Genomic DNA, 9,507 nt, shown 5'->3' with positions numbered 1-9,507 from the left:
GAGGGAAATCAGGAGGGCAAAATGGGGACATGAGATAGCTTTGGCAAATAGAATTAAGGAGCATCCAAAGGGTTTTTACAAATACATTAAGGACAAAAGGGTAACTGGGGAGAGAATAGGGCCCCTCAAAGATCAGCAAGGCGGCCTTTGTGTGGAGCCACAGAAAATGGGGGAAATACTAAATGAATATTTTGCATCAGTATTTACTGTGGAAAAGGATATGGAAGATATAGACTGTAGGGAAATAGATGGTGACATCTTGCAAAATGTCCATATTACAGAGGAGGAAGTGCTGGATGTCTTGAAATACATAAAAGTGGATAGATCCCCAGGACCTGATCAGGTGTATCCTAGAACTCTGTGGGAAGCTAGGGAAGATATTTGTATCATCAATAGTCACAGGTGAGGTGCCAGAAGACTGGAGGTTGGCTAATGTGGTGCCACTGTTTAAGAAGGGTGGTAAGGACAAGCCAGGGAATTGTAGATCAATGAACCTGACATTGGTGGTGGGCAGGTTGTCTGAGGGAAGCCTGAGGAACAGGATGTACATGTATTCAGAAAGGCAAGGACAAATTAGGGATAGTCAACATGGCTTTGTGCATGGAAAATTGTCTCTCACAAACTTGATTGAGCTTTTTGAAGAAGTAACAAAGAGGATTGATGAGGGCAGAGCAGTGGACGTGATCTATATGGACTTCAGTAAGGCGTTCGACAAGGTTCCCCATGAGAGAATGGTTAGCAAGGTTAGATCTCATGGAATACAAGGAGAACAAACCATTTGGATGCAGAACTGGCTCCAAGGTAGAAGACAGAGGGTTGTTTTTCAGATTGGAGGCCTGTGACCAGTGGGGTGCCACAAGGATCGGTGCTGGGTCCACTACTTTTCGTCATTTATATAAATGATTTGGATGTGAGCATCAGAGATATAGTTAGTAAGTTTGCAGATGACATCAAAATTGGAGGTGTAGTGGACAGCGAAGAGGGTTACCTCAGTTTACAACGGGATCTTGACCAGATGGGCCAATGGGCTGAGAAGTGGCAGATGGAGTTTAATTTAGATAAATGCAAGGTGCTGCTTTTTGGGAAAGCAAATCTTAGCAGGACTTATACACTTAATGGTAAGGTCCTAGGGAATACTGATGCACAAACAGACCTTGGAGTGCAGGTTCATTGCTCCTTGAAAGTGGAGTTGCAGATAGATAGGATAGTGAAGAAGGCGTTTGGTATGCTTTCCTTTATTGGTCAGAGTATTGAGTACAGGAGTTGGGAGATCATGTTGCAGCTGTATTAGACATTGTTTAGGCCACTTCTGGAATATTGCGTGCAATTCTGGTCTCCTTCCTATTGGAAAGATGTTGTGAAACTTGAAAGGGTTCAGAAAAGATTTACAAGGATGTTGCCAGGGTTGGAGGATTTGAGCTATAGGGAGAGGTTGAATAGGCCAGAGCTGTTTTCCCTAGGGTGTTGGAAGCTGAGGAGTGACCTTATAGAGGTTTATAAAATTATGAAAGGCATGGATAGGATAAATAGACAAAATCTCTTCCCTGGGGTGGGGGAGTCCAGAACTACAGGGCATAGGTTCAGGGTGAGAGGGGAAAGATATAAAAGAGACCTAAGGGGCAACGTTTTCACACAGAAGGTAGTAAGTGTATGGAATGAGCTGCTAGGGGAAGTGGTAGAGGCTAGTACAATTGCTACATTTAAAAGGCACGTGGATGGGTATATGAATAGGAAGGGTTTGGAGGGATATGGGCCAGGTGCTGGCAGGTGGGACTAGATTGGGTTGGGATATCTGGTCAGCTTGGACCGAGGGGTCTGTTTCCATGCTGTAAATCTCTATGAATCTATGTTGCTGGGGTTGGAGGCTTTGAGCTATAGGGAGAGGCTGAATAGGTTGGGCTATTTTCTCTGGAGCATTGGAGGCTGAGGGGTGACCTTAAAGAGGTTTTTAACATCATGAGGGGCATAGATATGGTGAATAGCCAAGGTCTTTTTCTCAGGGAAGCAGAATCCAAAACTAGAGGGCGTATGTTTAAGGTGAGAGGGGAAAGATTTAAAAGCGACCCATGGGGTAACATTTCCAGGCAAAGAGTGTATGGAATGAGCTGCCAGAGGAAGTGGTGGCGGTGGGTGCAATTACCTACCGGCAGCTGGATGAGGATATGAATAGGAAGGATTTAGAGGAATATGGGCCAAATGCTGGTAAATGGGACTAGATTAATTTAAGATGTCTGGTCGGCATGGACGAGTTGGACCGAAGGGTCTTTTTCTGTTTACGACTCTATGACTATGACTCTATGTCACTTTGGTTCATTTGATAATCTGTGTGTTGATCCTCAATCCTTCCACTATGGATACAGGCCCTCTTTAACTGTATTGACTAGGCCACCCATGATTTTGAACATGTCAAATTTTCTCCCTTGATTTTCTGCTGATTCTTGTTTCTTTCTTTATCTTAAAGTAAAGTTTGCAACAAAAGTGAATCCATGGGATGGGAAAACGCTGAAAGCAGAGAGTGTCAGAAATCAGTTTAAAACATCATTGGAACGCCTACAAAGGAAGAGTGTTGAGATCCTATATCTTCATGCCCCAGACCATGAGACACCAATTGAGGAAACACTAGCTGCTTGTCAGGAGCTTTATCAACAGGTACAATGTGGATATTAGTGTTCAACACTGAGCATGTGGGCATCAGGAACATGCAAGGAATATTTGAGTATAGAACAGGAATGAGAGGTATTTGGCTCATTAGGTCTGCCATCTTGATGAAATAACTATTCAATTAGTCTCACTTGCCATAGTACATTGAGCAATGCAATACCAAGTGAGTGCAAAATTATTGGAAGTACAGCTGTTCGGATGAGGTGCTAAATACAGGTCCTGTCCTTCTGTGTGAGTTGCTCAGGGGGTATTAAAGATCCCGTCAGGGCATGAGAACAGCATGAAAAAGATCTGCCAGTATCATAGCCAATATTCCTCCTTCAAAGGCATGCGAAAGATTAACAGCATTCGGTCTTGAGAGAAATATTTAAATATTACTGCCTTTCAGAGTGACTTGCTGCATGGAAAAGGCTTTGAGCAGTTTTTCAGTTTGCATGTTTTTAATAGAAATCCTGCCCTCACTGCAGAATAATGATGTGGCTTTTGTGTTCGATGTTCTTGCCTGTGAAATAACTTAGAAAACGTCAGAATGTTTTAATATGGATTTTGTTTTAGGGGAAGTTTAAAGAACTTGGCCTGTCAAACTATGCTGCATGGGAAGTGGCAGAGCTGTGTTCAATCTGTAAACATAATGGATGGGTCCTTCCTACCATTTATCAGGTATGTCAAAGAACGAGATTGGTAACATCTGACTTGCTGGATGATCTAATTCTGAGATTTGCCTTTAGTTGTACCCAGCTGGGTGTTCCCTTCTATCTTTCAATTAATTAGAATGTTATTTTATATATATATTTATTTAGTCATAGAGATGTATAGCACAGAAACAGACCCTTCGGTCCAACTTGTCCATGCCAACCAGATATCCCAACCCAATCTAGTCCCACCTGCCAGAACCAGCCCATATCCCTCCAAACCCTTCCTATTCCTATCCATGTGAAGCTTTCTGAAGTCACCAAGGTCACTTAGAGAGCGAGGTTAAATGGACAAAATCCTCTTCATTCACGAGGTTTCCAAGAGGTCTGACAACATTGTGATGGCTTTCTTACAGAATTCACATTGTTACGGTTTCTTCCTTGTGTGAATGTGTTGATGGACCAGGAGATAAACTCTGTGAATGGCTTGTCACACACCACACTCCTGGATGCTTGGGCATCAGTGTGAATCCATTTTTGGTTCAGGAAATCAGATGAGTGGGTGAAGCCCAGCCACAAATATTGCCCCAGAAGAGTTTCTCTCTGGTGCCTCAGAAGAGTTGAAGAACCAAAAGAGCTCAATTGTAAACCTACACTCGAAGGGTTACTCTCCTGTGTGGATTGTCTGATGCTGCAGGATGCTTTGTAACTGTGTGAACGCTTTCTCACAAACTTGATCCCAGGATGTGGATTTCAATGGTTAGGCGTTTTTGATCTATGAGAATACAATCTAATCATCCTCCCATGCTGTACTGTCTGTAACGTAGAGATTGTCCAAAACTCTGCCATCAATGCCTTAACTTGCACTAAGCTCTGTTTACCCATCACCCCAATACTTGCTAATCAACAATGATTTTTTGTTTCGGAAAGGTTCAACTAGTTATCAATCCTTGTTTACAGTCTGTTCCAGTATGTTGTTTACATTTCTTGTGTCTTTTCCTTCTCTTTTCCCCAAGGATATTTACTTCTGCAATTTGGCTTCTTGAACGTCCCCCATATCTCTTTCCTCCTTTTTAAGAGGCTTCTTAATCGTTATCTCTTTGTCCAAACTTTTGGACACCTGCCTTAATATCTGCTTGTGTGATTCAGTATCAGATTTTGTATTTTGAAACATATCATAGATCGATGCAGCATACAAGAGGCCCTTTGAATCTGCACTAATTCCACTTTCCAGCACTTGGTCCATACCCTTGAATGTCACATTTTAAGTGCTCGTCCATGTACCTTTTAAAGGTTGTGAAGTTTTGTCTCTAATGCTCTCCTAGGTGATGCATCCAAATCCCACCACTCTTGGTGCAAAATGTTTCCTCAAATCCTGTCTAAACCTCTTGCCCTTTCACCTTAAAAATGATGCTTCCTTGATATTGACCCTTCAACTAAGGGGAACAGCTGCTTCCTCTCCATTTTATTCATTCTCCTCATAATTTTATGCCTTTCAGTCAGTTCTCCCTTCAGCCTTCTCTGCTCTAAAGAAAATAACTTGAACCTATTCAAGCTGTCTTCATAGCTAAAATGCTCCGATCCAGGTGAATCTTCTCTGCACCCCCTCCAGTGCAGTCACATTGTTCCTATAGTGTTATTACCAGACTGCACACAGTAGTCCTGTTGTGACCTGACCAAAGTTTGTGTAGCTCCAGCATAACCTCCCTAGACTTATGCTATATGACTGATAAAGGCACGTGTGCTATATACTTTCTTAACTACCCCATTAACCTGTCCAGCTACTTTCAGGGATCTGTGGACAAGCATTCCAAGATTCCATGGTTTCACTAAGCTTTCTAGTGTCCTGCAATTCATTAAGTATTGCTTTGTCTTGTTGCTTCTTTCAAAGTGCACCAGCTCTCACTTTTCATGGTTAAACTGCATTTGCTACTGATCTGCTCATCTGACCGATCCATCTATATCTTTGTAACCTACAACCTTCTTCATTACTAATAACCACCTTGCCATTTTGTTGTTATGTTTATGATTTTAAAGGTGATGTAAACTTTCATTATTTTTTGTAGTTATTTAGAAAATTGGGACACTGTCCTTTGGAGGCTAGGGTATGGCCTCTATGAATTAATGTCTCCTACTGGAAATTCATATGTCTGTCGTATCCGAACATGTGACATGAACTTGCTCCTCCTCTATTGACTGAGATGTCTGTCCTCTTGTGCCATTCACGTTATTCCACCATTTGGCATGCGTCTCTCAGTGGTTTCAATCCTACCCTAAACTTCTCTCTCAACTCCTTTATGACCTCCTTTAAAACTGTTCACTTTGATCAATTTGTTCTCATACTCCTTAGCACCGTGAGTTTTTTTCAGATTAAAGTTTGCTTCTGTAAAATTTCTTGGTCAGTTTTCTCCTTTAATGGTGCTGCCTTTTAGATAAGACATTAAACCAGAGCAGTGTCTGCCCTGCCACATGGACATAAGTGGTCCCTGGGTACTATTTTTAGGAGCTGGATGTTGTCCCTGCTCTTTTGATCAATTTTTCCCTTCAACTAAGGTCATACATTACAAAATTGACTACATTTCAAAAGTACTTGACTGCTTGTTTGATGCATGTTTTCCACAAATGGACATATGGCTTTGGAATAATTTTGCTTGTTTTGTAGGGAATGTACAATGCCACAACTCGTCAAGTGGAGACAGAACTCTTTCCCTGTCTCCGACATTTTGGAATGCGATTTTATGGCTACAACCCGCTTGCAGGTAAGTATCATTCCAGAACAAAATGAAATATAAAATGAGTATCGGAATTTAGCAAAACAAATTATTCAGTTTGAACTATCCGGCTGTGAACATTCAGAAAAGGTTTCCACGTTGTTTGATGTCCAATGGCAGAGTTGCACTGTTCCCTATGCGGATTCAGATCATTATCACCACAATCAGAGAACTTATGGCTCATAGAAAACCTGATTCATGTTGATTCACTCTCACCCCTTCATTGTAGGATGATCATATGCAGGAATAAGGGTCAATATCTTCAAGGGATGGAAGAAACTAGGTCCATTCCTAATCTTAATAAAATATCCTAGATCCCATACTGAATTTTGTACAGTCTAAATCATAAACAGCATTGCAGAGATCTCAGGATGGTGGGGTTTGTGGGTAGAGTCCTGAGGAATGGAGAGAATATAAAGTTTGTCTTGTTGGTGCAGGAGGGTTACTAACCGGGAAGTATACATTTGAAGACAAAAATGAGAAACAGCCCGTTGGCCGGTTCTTTGGAAACAATTGGGCTGAGGCTTACAGAAACAGGTGAGTCCACAAACTGTGCATGGTTGTTGGTCCTCATATTTTACCCTTCTCCTACAGCAGCAAAGATTGTTTGGCACCTAACTTTGGCTGATTTCTGTTTTCTTTCACTGCAAATTTTTTACTTGCTCAGGTATTGGAAGGAGCATCACTTCCGAGCTTTAGATCTAGTGAAGAAAACAATAGATACAACGTACAGTTCTGAGAAGCCAAGCTTGACAGCAGCAGCATTAAGATGGATGTATCATCACTCCAAACTCCGGGTATGGCACAGATTCTGCAATGTAAATAAATATCATTGTTACAAATTACAGTCTGAGGTGATGACTTGGTCCAGCCTGTCCAATGATAACTGTTTTACCAAGTGTGGAGGAGTGATCTTACTCATTATCTACCTTTTCCATTTGATATTGAATAAGTAGGCTTGGTACTATTTCCTTCCATTAAATAGTCTCTAGCCTACTCATTCTTCTCTATTCCTCTAGACAGGATTGTTCAATTACTACAGCTGATGTTTGTTTACTCTAGGGGGATCTTGGTGATGGAGTTATAATTGGAATGTCAACGATGGAACAGCTTCAGATGAACCTGGCTGCCTCAGCGGAAGGGCCACTTGCCCCGCCCGTGGTGGAAGCCTTTAATGAAGCTTGGAATCTTGTGGCGCACGATTGTCCAAATTACTTTCGATAGGAGGAGTCCTTCAAAATAGTGCTGAAGTAACTCTTAACAGTTAATTTCTTGATGAACCCAGTTCAAAGCCCTTACTATTAATTATTTCATCAATATCTGAATAAATTTAATGTAACTGATGTTAACAAAGCTCAGCTACCTTGTCTTTCTAGTGAAAAGTTGCTGAGTTGCAATGGGAAAATAACAACAACAGATGAGTAGTCAATGTAACTGTTCTATGATAAGAAATCTGACAGAAGACCAGCCTTGGACGAAATCACTTGCAAGATACAAGATTACACTCAGAGGACTTTCACTAAGTCCAGTCCCACAAATATGGAATTCAAAAATGAACACTTAATAGAATCAAAGCTGTTAGAAAAAGTACAACATTATGTTTATTTCAAATCTGTCTCCAATGGAGAATAAAAATAAACTAATAGATCATTTGTTTGTTAGTGCTTAAATCATTTATGATGTGGAGGTGCCAGTGTATAGTTCAAAAGGTTTCTTTTAAAGGACAAGCTTTCTTAACTAAATAATTTATAGCAATACAATAGGAGGAATCAACTGAAATAACAAAGATGTCATTCCACAGCAATGGATTCCATTACTTTTGTTATAAATTCCTCTGTTCATGTTTTTAGTGGTGTAGGGAAGATGCACCATTTCTTGTTTTTGGGGAGGTTGGGTGCAGAACCAATATGTACTACCTGATGTTGATAAATACACAATAGTATATTACAGAACATTAGCATGTTCAGTGGTAGCATGCCAAATTGAGACAAGGTTCAAACTTTAATTTGCATTACAAAATTTCAGATAATCTTGACTGTCAATTCACACAGAGAATGTTATCAGAGGGATAGTATTGAGGGTGTGATGGGATATCCCTGCAATAAAAAAAATCTTGGTACTTTGAGTCATGAATCTGTACAGCATGGAAACAAAACCTTCGGTCCAACCTATCAATGCTGACCAGATATCCTAAATTAATCTAGTCCCATTTGCCAGCATTTGGCTCAAATCCCCTTCAATCCTTCCTATTCATGTACCTTTCCTTTTAAATGTTGTCATTGTACCAACCACCACCTCTTCCTCTGGCAGCTCATTCCATAGAGACACCACTCTCTGCCTGGAAAAGTTACCACTTGGGTTCCTTTTAAAGATCCTCTTTCACCTTAAACCTATGCTGTCTAGTTTTGGACTTTCCACCCTGGGACAAAGATCTTGGCTATTAACTCTATCCACGCCCATCATGATTTTATAAATCTTTAAAAGGTCACTTTTCAGCCTCTGATGTTACAAGGAAAATAGCCCCAGCTTATTCAGCCTCTTCTTGTAGCTCAAACCCTCCAACCCTCGCAATATCCTTATACATCTTTTCTGAATCCTTTCAAGTTTCACAACACCCTTCCTATAGCAGGGATACCAGAATTGAATACAGTATTCCAAAAGTGGTTGAACCCATGTCCTGTATAGCTGCAACATGACCTCCCAAATCCTCCACTCAAATATTCTGACCAATAAAGGAAAGCAAACCAACACCTTCACTATCCTGTCTATATCAGACTCGACTTTCAAGAAACTATGAACTGTACACTGAGGTCTGTTGAACAATACTCCCTGAGACCTTACATTAAGTGTGCAGGTCCTGCATGGATTTATTTTTTCCAAAATGCACCACCTCACTTATCTAAATTAAACTCCATTTAGAGTCTTAGAGATGTACAGTATAGAAACAGATCCTTCGGTCCAATTGGTCCATGCTTACCAGATATCCTAACCTAATAGAGTCCTATTTACTAGCACTTGGCCCATATCCCTCCAAACTCTTCCTATTCATATACATCCAGTTGCCTTTTAAATGTTGCAATTGTCCCAGCCTCCTCAGTTTTCTCTGACAGCTTATTCCATACACACAACACCCTCTGCTTGAAAAGGTTGCTTCTTAGGTCTCTTTTATATCTTTCCCCTCTCACCCTAAACATATGTCCTCTAATTCTAGACTCCCTGACCCCAGGGAAAAGACCTTGTCTATTTATCCTATCCATGCCCCTCATGATTTTGTAAATCTCTATAAGGTCACCCCTCAGCCTCCGACGCTCCAGGGAAAACAGCCCTAGCCTATTCAGCCTCTCCCTATAGCTCAAATCCTCCAACCCTGGCAACGTCCTTGTACATCTTTTCTGAACCCTTTCAAGTTTCACAAGATCTTTCCAATAGGAAGGACACCAGAA

At 41.0% G+C, this 9,507-nt stretch overlaps 1 protein-coding gene across 1 annotated transcript in view; it reads left to right on the top strand.

The window, feature by feature from the left end:
- The window catches only part of akr7a3 (aldo-keto reductase family 7, member A3 (aflatoxin aldehyde reductase)), a 12,199-nt gene extending 4,485 nt beyond the window's left edge, over window positions 1–7,714 (top strand). The window contains exons 2-7 of the mRNA XM_043675859.1: window positions 2,462–2,649; window positions 3,217–3,321; window positions 5,956–6,052; window positions 6,502–6,601; window positions 6,732–6,861; window positions 7,127–7,714. Coding sequence (XP_043531794.1) covers window positions 2,462–2,649; window positions 3,217–3,321; window positions 5,956–6,052; window positions 6,502–6,601; window positions 6,732–6,861; window positions 7,127–7,288 — 782 coding nt within the window. The 3' untranslated portion in view covers window positions 7,289–7,714. The remainder of the gene's footprint in view (window positions 1–2,461; window positions 2,650–3,216; window positions 3,322–5,955; window positions 6,053–6,501; window positions 6,602–6,731; window positions 6,862–7,126) is intronic.
- Window positions 7,715–9,507: the final 1,793 nt, after the last annotated feature.

This window comes from Chiloscyllium plagiosum, chromosome 34, assembly GCF_004010195.1.
Source record: "Chiloscyllium plagiosum isolate BGI_BamShark_2017 chromosome 34, ASM401019v2, whole genome shotgun sequence".
Lineage (NCBI taxonomy): Eukaryota > Metazoa > Chordata > Chondrichthyes > Orectolobiformes > Hemiscylliidae > Chiloscyllium > Chiloscyllium plagiosum.
Note: the sequence above shows the minus strand (reverse complement) of the source record. Positions and strands in the feature narration are given on the sequence as shown.